General features: G+C 42.7%; 1 protein-coding gene across 1 annotated transcript in view; it reads right to left on the reverse strand.

Annotated features, from left to right (window-relative positions):
* The window catches only part of Grid1 (glutamate ionotropic receptor delta type subunit 1), a 692,044-nt gene that overhangs the window by 211,193 nt on the left and 459,684 nt on the right, over positions 1–21,167 (reverse strand). Inside the window, exons 6-8 of the mRNA XM_035452799.1 lie at positions 20,676–20,846; positions 9,996–10,157; positions 8,399–8,518 (exon numbers count right to left, since the gene is read on the reverse strand). Coding sequence (XP_035308690.1) covers positions 8,399–8,518; positions 9,996–10,157; positions 20,676–20,846 — 453 coding nt within the window. The remainder of the gene's footprint in view (positions 1–8,398; positions 8,519–9,995; positions 10,158–20,675; positions 20,847–21,167) is intronic.

Below are 21,167 nucleotides of genomic sequence, written 5' to 3' on the forward strand. Positions count from 1 at the left end.
TTCTGCCCAGAGATCTTAAAAAGAATGAGTTTTCTTTGTCCTCATCACAAAAGCACAAGCTAGATGCAAGCAGAACATAAAACACTGGAGCAGAAGAGCAAAAGTGCCTGTGCAGTGATGGAAGACACCCTCACACATTCCAGATTATCACGATGGAGAAGCACACACCAGGGCAACAGTGGGAAAGCACTTCACATCAAAAGTGACTTATGACAGACAACAGCCTTCTTCCATGGGCTGCTGTCTTTGGAACTGGATTAGCCATGGCTAAACTCTAAGGAAAACAAACACAATGTCCTGAGAATGGCCAAATAGAAAAATGGGAAGAGTGGGACCTTTGATCTGAGCACTCAAGTGGGTGAGTCTGAAGCTGCCTTAACTTCATGCCTTTTCTAATGTGAGCAGAGGGCTGCCTTGCAGTTCACAGCACTGGAGAGGGCCTTGGTTACCTACAGACATGCATATCCAGTAATGTAAATGAATAAAATAAATTTAACCTGGGAGAAGAGACAATGACTACAAAAAAATTAAATTATCAGCTAACAAGGAGATACACAAACTTAGACTACCACAGAAGAAGATGGCCATTCAAGTATATACTGTATATATGGTGGTGTATATGTAAATATACATAGTGAAACACTATGAATGCTGAGCCATACCATCACAGTTAATTTCAAACCTGTTCCTAATAGATTTTTAAAAAGAAAATCAGACTATAAAAATTAATAGAAGAAAGTTTGGGTAAATGGAATCATCTCTGCAAACTGGATAAAATTACAAACTTGGAAAACTACTCAAATGAAGAAATCTATTTGACCACATAAAATCCTAAGTGTCTGTTATATACAGATATTTTTTAATCCCAAAGCAAGCAATTTATTGAGACAAGCATCTCAATAAACATATATAACTACCAATTCTCTTCTAAAGAACAGTAATTTTCAACATAGCACAATTTGACACCTACTAGGAAAAAATACAAGAAAGCAGGCATTCAGTTAATGATGATACAATTAAAACAGGTATTCTTAATCTGCTGGAGGCAAAGGGAATTAGTAGAACCCTTCTACAGAGGGAGAAAAGAAGAGAATAGAAAAACTAGGATTGTTCACACCGTGAGCCCTGAAATTTCTTGTGGGCACTTAGCTGCCTACGGCTGTACACAGCAGAGGGGGCTTCCCAAACCAGCTCCTGCTTTGTCAGGTCCTGGGAGTTCTATCTGCTGGCCCTCTCCTTGAGACTCTGCCTTTGTCATCAGTCATTCAGGACCCACATCAACAGCTGAAGATTTTCCTGTACACTGTCCACCATGCTGTTTCTTACTCAGTGTGAGTACTGTGCCTTAGCTTTCAGACACTAAGGTTCCAGAAAAGCCTTAGAATGGAAAACCACACACTGCAACAACAGGTCCAGCTCCTGAGATGAGCTCATAGCTCACAAGGAACCAAGCCTACAGCACAAAGGCGCCCACAGCAATACTATTTGGTTTTTTTTATTTTCTAATACAATAATGGCCTAGGAACATGGGCAAATAAGGAAAAAAGTAAAACACTGCTTTAATCTGCTCAACTTTAGAGCCAGCACAATAAATCCAGTTGTTCCCCATGGCATTTTCATTTTCCTAAGCAACAGGCTCATGCTGCTGTTTGTGTTAGCAGTCTTATATAGTACCATTGAAATGAGAAATTAACACACCTCCATTAATTATCTCCCCTTCACCCTATACTCTGTGTATTACTGTATGCTTATATGTCTACACCATGGCTATATTAAATAAATACATATGTATCAGGATGTATATTTAAAAAAAAAACAACAGTGATTTTTATGAGTTAATAAGAGAATTGCCCTCCCCAATAAAAATGAGCAAAGGATTTTAGAGACAATTTTTAAAACGTGAAAAATAAATGATCAAAAATTATATTTTAACCCTAAAATGCAAATTTAGCAGCATTATCTTCATATTGCTATTAAATTAGGAAGCATTTAATGCATCACTGAATTTTTGAGCATAGGATTAAATGCAGATTTCTATATGAATGAATGTGAAAATTACTAAACTTTTCCATAATTGATTTGAAAATATATATTAATTATATCCAAATAATTATCACCCTTGGTTTAGTAAATTCCCTTCTTAAGACATACATAAAAAGAAACAAATCCACATATAAAAAGCCCATGTATTTTCTATAACTTGGTAAAAACGCATCAACAGACATCCTATGGAAAGATTAAATATATAAGTTTAGTGATACATTTCCATTTTTAAAAATCATAGCTGTAAAGAACAGTTTAAGAAATAAGAAAATATCATCAATATGCTATAAAATGGGAAAGACAGGACATTAAAATATGAATACAATAGCAATCTTGTAAAATATGCCTATCACTCTCCACATCCCTATATAGAGGGATATACAAATTACACCAAATATCCACTGGTCTTTATTCCTTAGTTTAGAGATTATAGTTGACTTTCATATCCTTCATTTCATTTATCTGTATTATCAAAGCATTCTACCTTGAATGATCACCAGCTGATGAAATGTTACTTAAAATGAAATACTTAATTGCATCTTTTCCTTGCATCTTTATTGGAATGAAGCAGCGCTGTTTGTTTTGGTTCACTGCTCTGTCAAAAGCAGTTCTTGCATACAGGTTCAGAATAGTTGACATTTTGATTGGGAAATACACTGAAAGAATATTAATCTGATAGACTGAATCTTACTGATGCTGCTGCTACTGTTTCTTCTTCTTCTTCTTCTTCTTCTTCTTCTTCTTCTTCTTCTTCTTCTTCTTCTTCTTCCTCTTCTCCTCTTCCTCCTCCTCTTTCTACTCCTCCTTCCCCTCCCTCTACCCCTCCTCCTCCTCTTCTTTTCTCACTGTACATAGCCTGAAGCCTCTAGGATAGCAGCTATTAGAAACACTTCACAATGCCCAATCTAGACCCTGGAGCCCCAGCTCAGCACCCAGCTGCCTCCCATCTACTGTGCTCATTTCCAGGCTCGCTCCTGCCACTAGCCTCTGGATCCACCAGATCAAGGCAGGTCTTTGTCATCAGAGAGGGCCTGGCTCTTATGTGCCATTACAACTCAGAACTTCTAAACTCTAAGAATAAGGGATAAATTTTAACACTGTGTGACAGATAGAGAGCAAATGCTAATGATGTACTTTGGAGCCCAGGAGAACTGGGATCTATGGCATGACAATTACTGTAGAATCAGCAATTATTCCTCTGTAAATTATCAGGTTCTCCCAGGTATATCTCATCACGGTGGGACTATTTGACTCCTGTCTACCTCCAGCTTTTATAAGGAACCAGAGTTGACAAAGAAGATTAAAGCAGCAGCATGAAACAGTAAAGAAGGATGGCAACCTCTCATTTCCCTGAGTATCATTGGAATGGGGAGGCTGAGCCAAACTTAAGTGGTGGAATTTGCAGTTAGTGGGTCCAGGCCAGCAGGAAGGGATGGCAGTGTCCTAATGTGGTGGCTTGGGGGAGAAGGGACACTGGAGTTGAATAGATAGGAGTAGAGACAGAATCACAAAACTGTACTGCCTCATGTTCAAGAAGGCTCTGCTCCTCCCTTCCCTAACCTCTCATCCCCTCATCTCCCAGCTCTTTCTCCTCCTTCCTCTTCCTCCCCCCCCCCCCGCTCTTCCTCCCTCCACTCTCCTCCTTCTCTCTGTCTCTCTGACTTCTAAGCACCAAGATAGTCACGGAAAGTGTTAAGGTTTTTCTAGTCTGTGGGCCTCAATTTTCATAAAGTAAAAAGAAAAAAACGTGTACATCAAACCACAGAGCTCTGAAGGACAGAGAAGTTACTCCAAAAAAAAGGGCACAGATCTCCCTACTCAAACTGTTTGCCTACTGCAACCATAATATGTGTCCTCTGCGGTTGTCTAATATATTTAGGAACCAGTAAGAGCCTGCTTGACCAGATTTCTGAAACCAAAGAGTAGCTTGAATGCCATTGAGCTAAACACTTTCTCCACCTCTCTTGGTCCTCATTCAATTTTCTTCTCAAGTTCTCTAAAGCTACCCTAGGGTCTCCTCAATCCTAATGTATAAGTCTTAAAGCAAACTCCACAGGCCATGTGGATGCTCCTCCTACTTCCCCACCCTTCTCCCCAAGAAATTCTCTGCTCTTCACTGAGCCAATGAATCAAGTTGATGCCACCCAGGGAAATGACATTCAAAGCACCTGTAGGCAGTGGGCATATTTCCCAGAGTCCTGCTGTACATGGGATACTGTGCTAATAGAAGGAAACAAGGCCCCCTACATCAATGTTATTAGGATGGAGAATAGTAGGCAAGCTCACTTGTTGGGTAATAGAAGATGGCCCTCTGGACCTCAACTGGTATCACAATCCAGGAAAATTGTTTGAGGCAAAGGGCAGAATCTAATATCCATGTTTATCATCTTCCATTGATCACAAAGATACAATACATCCCCCAATATAAAATCTCATTCATAAGTAAAGTTCGTAAGACTCAATTCATACCTGTGTCTTTTTAAATAGTGGAAATCTGATCCTAGGCATACAAGAAGAGCTGGGCATAGCATGACACACTAAACTTAGTAATGCCAGACACACTTGCTCAGGGCTGCACTGGGCTGCTGCCTGTCTCTGGCCTCTGTTTTTAGCATTCTGTATGATGAATTACTATAGTCCATAAAACTATGTGGCAGGAATCTATGTCTGTCTGTTCTGCACTCATGACCTCAGGTGGCTAATGCTGATGGACCAACTAAACAGGAACGCTCTCCCTGCTAAGAGACAGGCAGGGCAATTACTCGGACGGGTCCTCTGTTTCACAGGCAAGGAATCCTGAGGATGAGAATCACTGCCTACACTTTTGTCTGAGGAAGAGCCATGCAAGGAAAGAGGCCATTGAAACTCATGAGAGGTGGGGCCAGGAAGACCCAATGACCTTGGCATCAATAAGGAATCATTGTTATAAATGCACTCTGTATACAGTACGTGTTCAATGGTTTCTGTTACACTCCCTCCTGTTCTATGCCAAGTAATCTCCATAAATTCCCATCTTGGGAAATTTTACTGTAGGTGGCCTCTAATATATGTGGGAAAAAGCATGCTGCCAATCAGAAAGAGAGTGGAGACACTCCAAACAAACCAACCAACTTTACTGCAAAGGGAAGAGACTTCCTTGCAAACACCTCCCCCAGACAGGGGGAGACACGGTCCAATCCCAGCAGCAGAAGATTAGCATTTGTAGTTCACAGCAGGCTGGCTGGAAACAATCTCATAAACTTTTGATTTTGCTATCCCGTGCTCCCTCCTCAAGAACACTCTTCCTGGTTGAGATAATTTAATCAGTATTTGCCCAGCACCCTACAGGGAAAGGCTATCACCCACTCCTTCCTATTCACAGGCTGAGTAATCCATAGTATCCTGGTGCCACTTAAACTAAAGTGACTGGGTGACTCACCCTCCCAGAGAGGTCTCTCCAAGATATTTAGTTTAAGACAAATATCTCTATGTTCCCCTAATTTAGATGACTCCTCTTGGTTTCAAGCTTCAGAAAACTCTTGGCTTTTGTTAGCCTTTGTTTGCTGTACTTGCTTTTCAATTTAAATATATGTGGCATGCATCATCTTGGCAGAAAAGCACAAACCTCACTTAGGAAACAGAACTCAGTCATCTTTCCAGTTGATTCTCCTGGTGACCATGTGTAGTAAGGGGTCACAGAAAACCACCAACTTAGAGCTCCTTAGAGGACTTGTCTTTATGTTGTCATTGTATGGCTCAGAACACACCAAACTACCTCAATTCTTACACCCACTCTCAGTTATTTTGACCCTATGTCAATATTCTTTATCATATTCCTAAAGGCACTCTGACTTCCCATTATTTTCCAGCAGGGTTTTGAGGCCCTATTTTACCTTCAAAGGCTGCAGTGTGCCCCTGACACCCACTCCTAATCTGTCTCCTCACTTCATCCTGAACCCCATCCCATCTTTCTTAAATGTACCCAGGTCCTAATAGCAAACATTTGCCATAGTAAATCCTATTCCTTGCCTCCCACACAGCTTCTCGTTCCCGATGATAAGCTGCTAGGCAGACAGATAACAACTGGGATATGCAGTTATTAAGGGCAGGTTTTAAAATGACAAAAGAATACATTTTAAAATAAATCCCACTTGAAAATCAGCTTCCCTTCCAACTCAATTACATCTAGACCTCCTGCTCTGAAGCTCCTTATAATGGAGAGATTCCAGCTCCCACTGGCTTCAAGATTTTTGAGGATGTTGCCTTAGCAACACAGAAGACCCAGACACCTGAAATGGTAAGTGAAGGATACCTTGCTTCTCCTCATTCAAGGACCTGGAGTGGCCAGCAGGGTACAGGCATGAGGTTGACAGGACTGTCTAAGAGGAAGCAGAAGACCCACTGCCAACATTTCACACACTGTGGGAACCCTGGACTTGGAGCTGAGCTAAAAGAATAGGATGAGAGATACTGAAGGAACTAGCAGACAAGACTAAAGTCACTAATTCAGAAGACCACTCAAGGATAACACACCCATGCATAGTGTTGATGTGAACAGTGGTTTCAGCAGACTCCCACACTCTGCAATCACAGCAGAGTGACTGAATGAGCTCCCCTCTCCTTGTGTCCTCTTAACAGATGAAAATCTCAACAAAAAACAATTTTTTTCTTATAGTCTTGGCCCAGACCAGTATCAACCATTCAGCTCTAGCCCTCAACCAAGTGTCACAGTTTGGGGCAATCCCTTACAGATATCATAAGCCAGCTTCAACCTCCTTGATAATGCCAATCACACTTTAACTTTATTGGGTATCACAGCATAGTCATTAATATTCTGGATGGCACCACACACAAACTGTTAGGTTCTAAGATATCATCAAGCTATATGCACTGGCCATCCCTAGACTTGATATGACTAACTGTTAACCCCATCTTCCATTACAGGATGGCTGAAAGGCTCCATTCTACTCATTATACTGGACCCCAGGGAATAGTAGCCTTTCCCCGGAGAGTTAGTTCCCCCATGTGTGCTGCCACTGCCCATTCCTGTATTGTAGCGCCCATCTCTCCACTTCCACACATTCAAATCTCTTCCCTGATCCTCTAGGAAAAAAACCAAAGTCCTCCAAAGTAGTGCATCATTATCATTTAAACTCTACCTGCCTATGCATTGTTCCCAACTTGGCTCAGGCCTCTCTGATAAGAGTTTATAGAACACCTGCTTAGGCTTCATTATTCACAAGGACATTCTTTATCTCTGAAGTACTGTCACTGGTGGAGACCTCCCCACTCCCCCCTCCACCCCCCATCCCCCACAGTATATGGCAAGGGTTATATGTGATTACATGAGCCTGTACCATGGGTAGACCAATCAATGAATGCTTTTATCTTTTCCCAAGAGGACTGAGTTCCTGCACATCAGCACTACCATCTCTGTGCACACAGTCCTCCTGTACAGAACATTTCTAGAAAAGCTTACAAGGCAATTGAGTAGACCAGGCACTAGGTAGCAGCCTCTGTCCTTCCTTCATACTCATTATAAGCCCCGCCCGGGTTCATCCAGATCATATATGAGGGCTGTCTTTTAATTCACGATTCCAAGCCCTTGACTGTTACAATAGCATCTTCGTTGTCCATTAGAAGAAAGACACAGTACCACTGGAAATAACCCCTCTGGCCTTCCAGGTCTGCATCAAATAAAAAATCCAAGTCATACCTTGAGCCATCCTGCTCTCCTGGCTCCATTTCCCTCTCCACTGGACTCCAGGTGTCTTTGTTTCACCCCTGAGTCTGGCAGACACATTGGCTGTAACTTCTGTCACCAGCTTCAGCCATGATTCACATTTGTCTCACATTTGTGAGAAGCCAGTCTGACTTCTCAACTCTAAGTAAACCTGTTGCCCCTTTAGCAGCCAGGCAGGCTCCTACTAGTCCATGGAACAGGAAATGGTTCCCAGGAACCTCCCTGCTTGACTCAGGTTTCTTCTATTACCACTTCCTACCTGAAACTGCTCTGTGCCTTCTCCCCAGAGTTTCACAGAAACACCGGCAATAATGGCAGCATCAAGAACAGAGTGGGACTGGGCGTTGGTGGTGCAGGCCTTTAATCCCAGCACTCTGGAGGCAGAGGCAGGCAGATCTCTGTGAGTTTGAGGGCAACCTGGTCTACCGAGCGAGTTCTACGACAGGCTCCAAAACAATACAGAGAAACCTTGTCTCAAAAAACAAACAAACAAACAAACCAAAAGAATAGAGTGGGAAGGGACTTCCTCTTTCAGTTAGCCTTTGCTGAGAACAGGAGGCATGAACTAGAGTTGTTGCTGTCTTCAGAGGCACTGAAGCAAGAAGACAAGGAGATGATTACCTCAGGGCTTACCTTGCGCATATCTTTGCCAAAGGTCTCACTATAGGTTGTGCCAAGGATTTCAAACTGGACGTAGGGATTTGAGCTGTCTTCCCGAAACTCCATAACTCCTGTGAGGCCAGTGATGTGTCCCTGCAGGACAGGAGGAAAAGACAAATGGAGGTGGTAAGAGTTTGATATGGTAGAGAATGGAGTGACCAAGAGGAGAGCAGATATGACAGAGTCATTAACAACCCTAGAACATCAGAGCAAAATAAATTCTTCTCAGACTGTCTTAGTCTTATGGAAGAAATCCCACACGCTTTTACCTGCCATTACTGCAGTCAATGTGTTAACATCTATTGCTATGTGTCAGTGCTGTGCTAGCCATGAAATTAAAATGTGATTGTGTTTGTCTATTCACTCCTGAAGTTTGATCTTTAGCTTTGCAACTTGTTCCAGAAGTTTCACTTGTCCTGACACAAGGGGAAGTAAAAAGTCAACAATATTTGTGTTCAACATATGCTTTAAATTTAGGCAGCAAATATGAGCATTGCTCTAGGCTTCCTGGCTTTGTTTCATGTGTCATCCTGGGCAGATCACTGCCCATCTCCCACTTTTACCTGGGAGTTAATCAGATCTATATCACAAAGCCCATCAGATGAAGAAAAAGGTATTTTCAGAGCACAATATCTGGCACAGAATGGCTATGGTAAATATGTGAGTACCATGACTCTCTACAGTTGAGTAGAATCTACAGGAGCTCTAGACATTGTGGAACTGAACAAGTTGGGACAGCCTCCCTTCTATCTTTCAGTTTGTGGTGTGAATCTTACCCAGTCTTCTTGCCTATGACTTCAATGGGCAGGGAGTGCACCATAAGCTGAACTGGTCTAGGAAAGGCCTTGCTGTCTCTGAGATGCAGTCAATTTAAACCAACACTGGAACACATTTGTTGTAACTGGAACCATGTACAACTTATTGTGACTAAGGTTCCTGGCATTGTAGGTTTCCCTAAATGTTCCTTTGAAGTCTCTAAAATTCTGTTACTCTAACAATTCTCCTGTGAATTATCCCAATTCACTTTGAATCTATCCTCTGATACAGGGCCACTCTCTCACACATAAGACATATTACATATACATAATGCATAGACACACATGGACAAAAATGGATGCACATTCTCACATACATGCACATACTAGGGTCCCAGATAAGCAACATATGGCCATACCAACTAAGATGAGCTTTTGCTGAAAAGTGATAGGTTGCATGAAAGAGTTTTGGGCAGGCATAGGACAGGCAACTATGACTTTACTTACTTGTGATTTTGGGCAAGTCATTTAACCTTCTGAAGCCAGATATCTTGACAGTGTGAAAACATTTGAAGCACATGTCCCTGAACCACAATTCACTCAGCTTTCAAATAGGCACAGGAAGAGTGACAAAGAGAGGACCCTACAAAGAGGACTCAGACAATCTTTCTAACAAACAAATATACACACACATACATACGCATGCAAACATACATGCACTATAAAACAGCTTTATACCAACTGAGTCAGGACACAGTAAGGGATTTATCTCTAGCCTTGGACAAGTTTACAAAGCAGTGCCCCCTCACACATACCTTTTTAATTGTGTCTAGCATGGATCTTCCTCCATTCCATGGTTTGGTAGATTTCCTTATGCAGTTAAGGCTTGCCATGCTGTGCCATTTCCGGTCCTCCAACTTCCTGTGGAAGGCGTTGGCCAGCATCAGAACACTGTCATACAGGTAGAGATTGGAGATCTGCAAAGAGAAAGAGTGAATCTCTCTCTCTTCTGATGCATTTCCAAAAAAACAGGCTGAGGAGCAAAAGGTTGGGGTGGTATGGAAATCAACAGTATCTTCTCCTCCAGTCCTGTGAGCTTTGTGGACAAGGACCCTCTGTATCTATGGTATTTTCTTTCTTATTTTTCATTTTAGCAGCTACCCAAGTGTTGAAGTTAGGCTAAAAGAACCCCTAATCTGCCTCAGAAATAGGAATAGGGGCATATTCACACAGCAACAAGGAGAACCAGTGTGCTCAGCATCATGATTGAGGTTTGCAAGCAGGTGCATCACCTGTTCAGATAACAAGACACAGAGCAGTAAGATAAAGATGAGTGTGCTAAAGGGTTGGCCGAACATGTGTAAAAGGATCAAAGTATAAAGGATCAAAGCCTCCCTTGGGGTTTTAAATGCCATCAAAATTTTCTGTTAAGGGCCAGATAGTAAAACCTAGGCTTTGGGGGGATCTTACAGTCTCTTTTGACTACTGTTCAGCAAGGCTGTTAAAACATGAAAATATCAAGAGGTAACTCATAAGCAAAGTGTGCAGCTGTGAACCAATGAAACATCATTTATCCAAATAAACATTGTGCTAGATTCGGGCCATGGTTGGCTGACTTCTCTGTCCAATCTGATGAAGCTAACAACATGATCTGAAAGGATCAAGAGGAGGCCAAGATGCTGCCATGCAGAGCCTTATAGGATATGCTAAGGAGGAGGAGCAGGGAAGACTTGAAGAGATGGATGCCACTGATGAAGCTATGCACAGAAAGCTGGTGATTAAGCCTGGACATAGGAAAAAAATACCCTAGTCACTGTTAGATCCAGAATGAACAGTGGCCTGGATGATGGTACAGCAGTGAAGAAGTGGCAGAGATTCCTATGTCTGATGGGCAGTGCCATCCTGGATGCATCTGGGATTTGTAAATTAGGTTGGCCTAGTTCAGTGAAACTGGCCCATAGAGAAAACACAGCTCCATTGCCACAGAGCTTGTGCCAGTTATGAGTGTGGGGAAGCTGAGGAAGCCCTGAGGGAATATGAAAAAGAAAAGAACAAAACAGATGACGTTTTGAATAAATCTATATTGTCAGCATCGGCTTAGCCATGTCAAGGACAAATGCATCAGACCTGTGGAAACTGGCAAAGCCTTCCCCATATAGGCCAGGTTTAGAATTGACCAAGCCTTCCTCTGGTTCAAGTGCAAACATGGCAGTATGTGCAAGTACAAGTGTTTACAAACTATTGACCAGTGTGTTCAAAAACTAACAACTGAAGCTTCCTCATCTAGTGTTTACAGCCTGAGAGTACCTTGCTTGCAGAGACCTCCTGCTCTTTCAGGCTAACTCCACCCATGCTGAAACACCCATGTGTTTCAAGTTTCCTTAGACTCTGGCATCCAGCCATTCTGCTCATCCCAAGCAAGCAAAGGGGTGAGCCAAACTTCTCCCATCCTTGGTTTGAGTGAACAGGTTGGCTCTGTCACATCAATTCTGCTCTTTACACTAGTATTCCAGTTTCTCTTTACCATGTCCATGGCCAACATGACTTGGGTCTAGAGACCTGACTGCGGTTGTGAGGGATTGAAGAAAGGACAGACACATGTACAGGAAAGCTGAGGTCAGAGGCTCTGATGGAGTGGCACCAACTACCACAACAACCAAGAGGCCTTGCTCTCAAGGAATTCCCATCATGCTACTCCATCCTCCAAGAGGGTATCAAAGCACAAAGGAAAAGAGAATGAGTAAAGAGGTGAGAAAGAGACAGCATCCACTCTTGGACAGGTTTGGGGCCCCTCAATTATATCTTGTATAGTCAGTCAGACAAACTAGGTCAAAGGGACCAATCTCTGCATACCTAAGCAGCAAGTAGCCTGCTAAAAATATTTCAGAAAACATCACTGGATATAAATGGAGAGAAATAGGTGACAATATTGACCTCACAGGGCTCCTGAGAACAAATAGGAAGAATCCCTGTTACTTCTACTGTATCACCCACCCCTCTCTAACTACCCCCAGTATCCCATGCATTATTCTCTATCACTAATCCTAATATGAACAGAAGCAGATTCTAGACAAAAAATAAGCAGGAACTGTCCCTCCAAGTACAGCTGAAGTCAGAAGTAAATCAAAGAAAAAAGATACAGAACACCCAAAATGTCTGCTATATTAGACCCATACACAATTTCAAACTAGCTCTCCCTTCATACTATAACACATCAAGGCAGAGCTGATCATTTCCTCTATGCTGGCCAATAATGAAGAGTTTGGTTCTGTCTGCCACTGAGCTGTGTCCTTGCTGTGATCACCATGGACTTAATGACATAGGGGTGAAAATTGATGGACACAACAGAAATGACCAGAATGTGTCCACATGACTAATTACTGCTAACAAAACAATGGTCCCAGCCCAAAGGGAAGCTACATGCCAAGGTCATGGCTGCCACTCTCTAGATGCCTAAACCACACAAATGCTGACCTAACATCAAAGAAAATAACATTCTTGCCACTGGAAACATGTCCCTGCCCCATGCAGAAATTGATGACAATTCTATGTATCCAGAATTTCAAACTTAGAGGAGCATTTTCTCAATGAACAAGACTAACTTCATAATCTTGCCAGCAAAACAGCCCCCAGAGCACCTACCTCTGCAGAAGCATATTGATGTTTTTTTTTTTCTCTCTAGAATACAAACTTATAATGGAGATGTTCCTTTTTTCCCTTTTATAAAATTTAAATTAGAAACAAACTTGTTTTACATGTCAATCCCAGTTTCCTCTCCCTCCCCTCCTCCTCTGACCCCCCCAACCCCCATCCTATTCCCTTTCTGCTCCCTGTGGAGGGTGAGGCCTTAATGGAGATGTTCTTAAAAGGGTATATAAGTCACCTATGTGTTGGTACAGAATTGGGGGAGGGGTTTTTGTTTTTCATCTAAAAGATTTAACTAGAAGATGAGAGTCCTTGATGGTATGAAGATTTCTTAAGACATTCATGGAATTCCATGCTCATAGCTGATGCTATTCAGTCAGTCAGGACCCTTTGACCCACACCCACACCTGTGGATTCCCTCCCACATCAGAGCAGAATCTACCGATGTTTCAGCTTGGGCCCAGACTGACAATCAGTAGCCTCTCCTTGTCCTCCAGCACTTCTAATCACAATGAATCAAGGCACTCAGCAAATGTATGAATGCTGAGAGGCCTGCAATGAAGAGGAAAAGGTGGAACATGAATCATAAAGGAAAAAAAAAAGCCTTTAGTCCGCCCACGACTATGCCTGCTTGGGAGAGTGAATGGATTGTAGTTCAAAGAAGCAGGTTTGAGAAATGCTCTTTTCCAGGTATTGATAGACCTTTGAACCACCCCCATATCACCCCGGATGCACCCCCTTCCATAACATTCTACCTGTCAGCTCATAGATGTGTTTACCTCACTAAACTCTGAGCTCTTTCAGTGCTTATCTCTGGAAGCTGTCACAAATAAAGACACAAGTCTGGTGATTAATCAATGTTTGATTGATGAATCCTGTGGATACACTTACACATAGATAAAAAGATGACAGATAGATAGACAGACAAACAGACAGATAGGAGTAGGTGGAAAAATAGGTGGATGAGTGGGTAGATTGGTGGGTAGATGAATGAGTTAGTGATAAATGCTAGGTGGGTAGATGATGAATAAATAATAAATGGATGACTAGATGGATGGAGTGATGAACAGTTGAAATGGACAGATGGATGGCAGATGATTGGGATGGATGGATGGATGGATGGATGGATGGATGGATGGATGGATGGATGAGTAGATGATATAGGAGGAAGATTGGGAGTGGCTAGCAGATGAATGGGTTGGTCTTTTTTAAATTAAGATTTCACATACTAATGCTTCATCTATATTCTTCAAATATAAAGCATCAGGAGAAAAAGATGCGCTACTTCCAACTTCGGGAAGAAACTTCCTTCATTTAGAATCTACTAAAAATGACCTATTGACCACACCCTCACTGCTATTTGTACCTACTTAACTCATGTACCTTCTCCTAAGCAGAGGTCTCAGTACTCTGCCCAGCCTTAGACAGAAACTAACATTTCAACATTGGTCTATGTATCTACCATCTATTTTCCAACCTTGGTATACACATTTCTCTGATCTACTTTATTAGAATCTAATGGTGGTTTCATTTTGGGGATGCAGAGAACTGGAAGGCCCGCCCTCATGCAGAAGTAGTTTTGTGCAAAAAGAGCCAGATCAGATAGTAGACTATGCTCAGGGTGTTCTTCAGATTCTGATAAATGAAGAAGAGGCTTTCCTCAAGGCAGGAATCAGTGCTGGCCATGCCTAGGAGAGGTGGGAAGGAAAGAGACTCCTAGCCACATGGACACTCACTCGTAGGAAATGAAGGACCAACAGTAGCTCAGGCTAGAGCTACAGTCCACAAAACAGAGAAGAGGAGCATGGCTTGAAGGAATCTGTGTCTCCCTCCCTCCTTTCAAAAGCAAAGCCAAGAGAAAATGTGCAAAGCATATACTGTACTAGACAAATCCCCATATCTGTGCTTAAATGGGTTAAGAGAAATGACTGGTCTAGAAACACTGTAGCACAAAGTGACAGGAACAAATAAAGCATTCCAGATGAGGGCAAAATAAGACTCAGAGAGGTCACAGTATCACAGTCAAGGGCATGACAGAGAGATGGCTGCCAAACAAAAAATCTAGAACCAAGTTAGAGGAGCCATAGGGAGTGCAGTTGGGAACAAAGAAAAGACAGACTCAGGCAAAGTCCCAAAGTCTTTTGTGGAACCCAGTGTTCTATTCTAAATGGGCAGGAAACTTCTGGAGATGGGCTGTGTTCATTTAGCCACTTGATGAATATATACCATGCTCCTCTTCCACTTACTATTGCATATTACAGCTCTCAGGCTACTGTGTGGACAGTTTTAAGGATTCCTCTAGCTGACAGAATCATCAACAGGTTTCCATGCATGATAACCTGGGCTAGACTGGCTCACCGCCTGACCCTCTCTGCTCATGTCCACAGCACTGCATGAATGAATGTAGCTGGCACTCAATAAATGTTCACAGAATTAAATCTTTACTCACACTCACTTGCTGGGTGCTATCAGACACATCATTTAACAATCATAGATCTGTCTTGATGACAATAAAGTGCAATGTGATCTGGACCCCTGGAGAAGTGCAATGCAACATCCATGGTTACTCCCCCATGAAATGCAGATGAAAATAGCCCTGTGTGCATAGGCTCCTTCTAAGATCTTTATATGTATTTTCATTCTTAGAGGCAGCAGAGGCAGAAAAGAATGGAAGGGCAAGAGAAGGCCCAAGACAAGCTCCTAATTTCAATTCAAATTATCTAATGTCATACCCAGGGTATCCGAAGTAGCTAGAGCCCAGCATGGATCTTTTACACAGATTATGGGGATGAGAACCATGGGAAATTAACTTGTATTTGCTAGCATCTTCTTCCTCAAGGCTCCCTGGCCATACATCCTTTCAAAGGCACATGGGGGTGACATATGACTTCTGTAGCTTATAGGGCAGAAGACAAAGTAAAGATCAGTTCTGGCTAGTAACTCTACCTGTGTCTGCTCACTTGGACCTGCCAACATGTCCCTGACCTCCTCCTGGCAGCATAGTCATATCTGCCATGGTACCAATCCCAAACCCAGGCTTTTTAAGGATGAACACCCTGAGCCATTCTTTGAGATAACGGTCACTTTTCTGCCCCTGATGTTTCATAGATGGGCTAGTAAGAGAAGGTCCAGAACATATGGTTAGAGGACCTTATGGAGAGCAATATAGTTCTCAGAGCCAGGATCCTGAAAGGGAAGCATCATAGCACATATCCTCACTTCATTGAGGGCTCAGATGTGGGACCATTTGGCACAGAGACCCTTCAACACAAATGCCACAGGTTTAGCAAACCTGGGGAAATAAGGGTTAGCAGCAACCCAATGTCTGTAGGAATCATCATGTTCTATACTTTGCTCCACAGGCCCTTCTGCAGCCTAGTGAATATCATTCTGCAGAAGCTTTCCAAAAGCCCTGTTGAAAATGGTCACATACACTCTCCACTGTCATAGTATGGTTCAGGCACCCTCATTTTTTCCTCAGGAAATGGTAGGTATTTGTCACCTTGTCTCTCATCCCCAGGACTTCTTGTTGCACCCTTCACAGTTGATCCTTTGCAAACATCCAACTCATGGCATCTCCAAGAGTCATGCCTTGGTGGATTTCTCTTCCAATTTCACCCCATGCATCAGCCATTATTCTCCCAGGACCCATTGCATATGGCATTCTCTCTAATAAAAATATAAACAAGATTCTAAATATTAAGGTGTTTGTGAGTATGGAGTGTGAGGACATTTGTGAAATGTCTAACTTAAGCACTACACACAGATGCTTAAACAGACTTCTCTGAATTAATGAAAGTCCAATAGATTATTCTAAAACTGTTCTTAGAATTGAAGGAGATGTGAAGTTATTTGCATAGAGGATTTCTCTTCTTAGAGATGAATGATAATGTATAGAGGCTGCAAGAGGAAAGTATAGGAGCTCCAGATGGATATCCTCCATCCCTACTGCCTGTCAAAACCCAAGGCAGGTTCTTGATGAGATATGAGATAAGACAGAAATTTCTGATTTCTTTTATCTGTGCTGAAACTGGGTTCTGAGAAATGAAACCAGGAATGTATGAAACCTACCTAGGCAGCAGATAAAAGAACTCAGTCATGATCTCTATGGGGGCCATAACTCTTGAAAAACCAAAGAGGACCTGCTTGACCATTGGAGAGTCATTTCTTCCTCAGGAAGAATTAAATGAAAGTTAACTAAGGCCCAAGGATGAAAAGAATCAGTGCTATTTTTTCTTGGGCATTAGCACAGAATTCCCAATATAGATAGGTTTAATTTGGAAACATACCTGTGTCAGCAGGAACAAAGGCCACTAAAAAGATTGTGAAATTGATCTTCATGAGAAAACAAAAATTTACTTAAAGAGTCAAGACCCAGAGGGAAAAATAGAGGAAAGACAAGGAATCCAGCTGGATGGAGAGAGACTAGAGCACTGGGGAGGAAGGAACAGAGTTCAGAAATAATGAGCAGTCCTGAGAAGGATGACACTGAATCAGTGGCAAAGCCACTCCAGTGGCAACACTGTCTTGGCCTCCAAGGCCATCTTAGTTCTCACTGTTATAACAGAATATCACAGACCCTTCACATTTCCAGAGAGTAGAAACCCCACATCAAGGTACTGTCCTGGTTGGTGTCTTAGGAGGATCTATTTCCTGGTTCATAGGATACCTTCTTCCTATGTCCTGACTCAGAAGTGGAGAATTGCAGTCTTACTTACAGAGCATCCTAGCCCATTTGTGAGGGTTCTATCCTGACAACCAAATTTCTTTCCAATTGCCTACGTCCAAACACAGTCACCTTGGGAATTACATTTCAACATAGGAAAGCTATGAGGACACAATCATTCAATTACAATAAGCAGCTTGTTCAGGTATAGATTTGTCACACTAATGGAACCAAGAAAGGACATATTTCCTACCGAGGCCCCAACAAGGCAGGTTGTAGTCAGGCAACCTGTTAACTTCCTACAGAAAGGATTAGGACCTGAGGTCACACATGAGCTCTTCCCTCAAATATGCTGATATTCTCAGGAAGGTCTTGAGTCTCAGCCCATCTGCTGCCATTAGGCTGAGTCCTCTGCCACCTCGACTGGTTGGAAAAGGAGGGGCTCGATCAGATCAGGATAACATGTGTGCCACACTGTGCAGCCAGACTGTCTGCCTCCTGGTGCTTGGTGCTTGTCTTCTTAGTAACTCTGAGATTCCAGGCAAGAGTTATTAGGTTACTCCAGCTGTGTCCCTGTCATGCTCTAGGAGCCCAGGGATGGTTGTCCACTGCATTATCAGGCTAAGAATCATCCTTGAAGGAAAAGGAAGATGAATGGCAGGCCAAGGTCAGAGTCATAAATGCCAGCAGAAATGTCTCATCAGTCCATTATCCTCACCATCCAAAGCTGGAAATGCAAGATTTTCATTAAGAATGGCCACATTTCCTCCAGGCTTCTAAAGAGCCCAGTGGGCTTTCCCTCTATCATTAATCAAGCAAATTGGCTGTTTGTGAAGACATTGTAGAAATAAACAGCAGGCACTGACCTCTGACCAAATCTGCAGACAGGCTCTGGTTGGCCAGCAATGTCAGATAAGCAGTGGACAGAGGGTCCAGCTGGGAGGACAATCTGACATCCAGATGCCCCAGTACGAACAATCTATCCCCAGGCAAGGACTCTGTGCCAAACTGCTGCTAGCCCACCTGTCTTGAGAGGGCACTGCGTCCAAGCCAGAGGATGGAGCAGATGGTGGCCGAGGGTAAGGGTTGTAGGAGGGTCTGTTCACCACTGAATCAGAAGGGGGAATGTGAAACAGCATCTGTCTCCATACAAGCCTCTCTCAGCTCCAAACACACATGTGGACACCTTCAGCCAGAGTAGCAAGCAGCTGTCCCCACAGAGACTACCTATGCACCTGACTTATGAAGAGTTCCACACGGTCCTTGACAGATTGTCATTTGGAGTCTTTACCGTTAAGTGAAGCACTGGAAGTGACATGAAATTTGAGGTAGCTGAAATGGAAGCCCGGGAGCTGCTACAGAGGAAAAGCTTCTCTTATCAGACTGACAGAGACCTGTAACCTGGGTCTAGAACAGGAGCTTCTAGGGAAGCTTCTAGCAGGTCGGTGATATGTTTTAGAAAACTAAATGCCAGAGGGAGAGGTGATTTTGTCAGGCCATTCAATAGCTTTTAAGTGCACAGAAATGCAAAAATTCCAATCGGAGAGGACATTTTATGACAATATCATATTGGCCCCCACAGCTTAGATCAGACAGCACAGTGGCCAGACAGCACAACTCATAACATTTCCCACCATGCTCTGGAAACCCATTTGAATAGATGGGGTGGCAATGTGCTAATGCTTCTGTTAGTTCAATTACATGTTGAAATCACTGGCAGAGGCAGTTCTAATGACAGAGCACAATAGCGAGTCCTCCCTGAGCAAGGTTGCCTGGGAAATCTTAGCAAATTCTCCGGGTTCTGAGGGACTGGTTATCACTTTTATTACTAGCTGAGTCAGACAAGCCCTAAACTAACTTGTCAAGAAAACAAGAACAAGAAACACCCAAGTCAGACAGTGCTTGGTAGGGAAGAATAAACAACAGCACACAGGCAAATGCAATGCCTTTTGAAGCCGCTGGAAGCCACTTATTTAGGTATTTTTCTTCCAAGGGACTTTGTACTAAATTGCAACCAAATTGATTTGCTGTAAGAGCACTTGGTTAGCTTCTCAAAACAGAAATCCCTGACCACAAGGCTAATAGAGGAAGACAGAGTCTCTGAGACCAATTCACTTTGGTAGAGAAGCCTGGAGATGGATGACCTTGCAAAAATCTCCCTATGTTTTCACAGTTCTTGCAGTATTCTAAGCTAGGATCACCATCCCAAGGGCAGCCATCTGGGGAAAGAACGAAGATGGACTTGGGAGCTCCATTTCCAGGGGGATTTTCATTAATTTCATCAAGACAAAGTTAATAATCCATGACAGCCATTTTTTCTTTAGTTGGTTGTTCTAAGCATGTTAGAGTCTTTTCGATAAATCTCACAGCTAGAGGCTAGGAGAAATTAGTTTGCCTTCTATGCTGTCATTAGGAAAGAAAGAAGTGGTAATAGTTTCTGAGAAAACTTGAAGGGAATGGCTTGTAAATGAGATGAATCTACAAGCTTCCCAAGTGTTGGGCAGAGGAGTAAATAAATCTACACTCCCCTCCCATCATAGCCCCAAAGAAGAATGTAGATACAAGACATGGAAAGAGACAGAGATTTCTTTAATAAAGTGCTTTACTTATCTCTGTATAAAGTGGCTTCTAAAGACCATTTGACTTGGATTTCGAGAGATTATTAGCAAAGTCTAGGAAGGGGTACAGCAACTGGCTATGTCCTAAACCTGTTCTCTAGCCATTTTGCTTGGTGGAGATTCTTTAGCATCCTGGCTGGCCTTAGCTTCAGCACTTAGCAGATGTGCCAGAACTGTTACAAATGTTTTGAAAGTATGTTGTCTGTGTAAGTGACTTCTTACAAAGAAAAACTCAAAGGAAGTCTCCATCTCTAGCCCTGCCACAAAGCACTCAGCATAGAGGCCTAAGAGACAGCAATCCGCCCCACCTCAATCATGTAACTTTTAAATATCAGAGGTACCCAGTGAGCAAGTAGGCTTTGCCTGCTGATTCCAGGCATAATTACCACTAATGCTACTATGAGACACTTGTGTCCAGTTGACTGGTTTCCATTTGAGCAAATGACAGCATTTTAGTCATTAAAGTGGGTGGGTAACAATGTTCAGCTAGAGGCCAGCAGGCTCAGCATGTCTCCTGTCTCATGGTGTCGGGGGAGCCCTGCATGGAGGAGACACTGTGCACTGACCTGCAGCATTTGGAGGTAGCCTTCCTGTGGATCACAGAGCAGGGAAGAGATGCGGTGGTTATTCCTCATGCATTTCTGGTTGTCCTTCGCAGATGGGAAGATTTGCCGGACCACGGTCATCCTGCCAAGGGCACTGTGGACCAGATCCAGGATCTCGGGATCACTGATTTCCTGAAGAAATAACCAGATCCATGCTTATACCCTCATGAATAAAAAAAAGTCACTAGGAGGCATCCAGGCCCAAAGCCCAAACAGTTAATGCTGAAGAGGTCAAAGGATTAGTCCCAAGCTATACATTTCATTAGTTATTTCTTTACAAAAAAAATGCTTATAATCCTTTAGGTCCAAACATTCCCTCTGAGATCTGGTCTGTGGTAAGCACCAAGGTACGGTAGAGGTCAAATATAATCCTTAACTATGGAGCATACTGATTGTTCCAGGGATCAAAGACATCTATTGTCCATGATTTTGGTACACTAGGTGTTTTACACA

Source organism: Cricetulus griseus (assembly GCF_003668045.3).
Source record: "Cricetulus griseus strain 17A/GY chromosome 1 unlocalized genomic scaffold, alternate assembly CriGri-PICRH-1.0 chr1_1, whole genome shotgun sequence".
Lineage (NCBI taxonomy): Eukaryota > Metazoa > Chordata > Mammalia > Rodentia > Cricetidae > Cricetulus > Cricetulus griseus.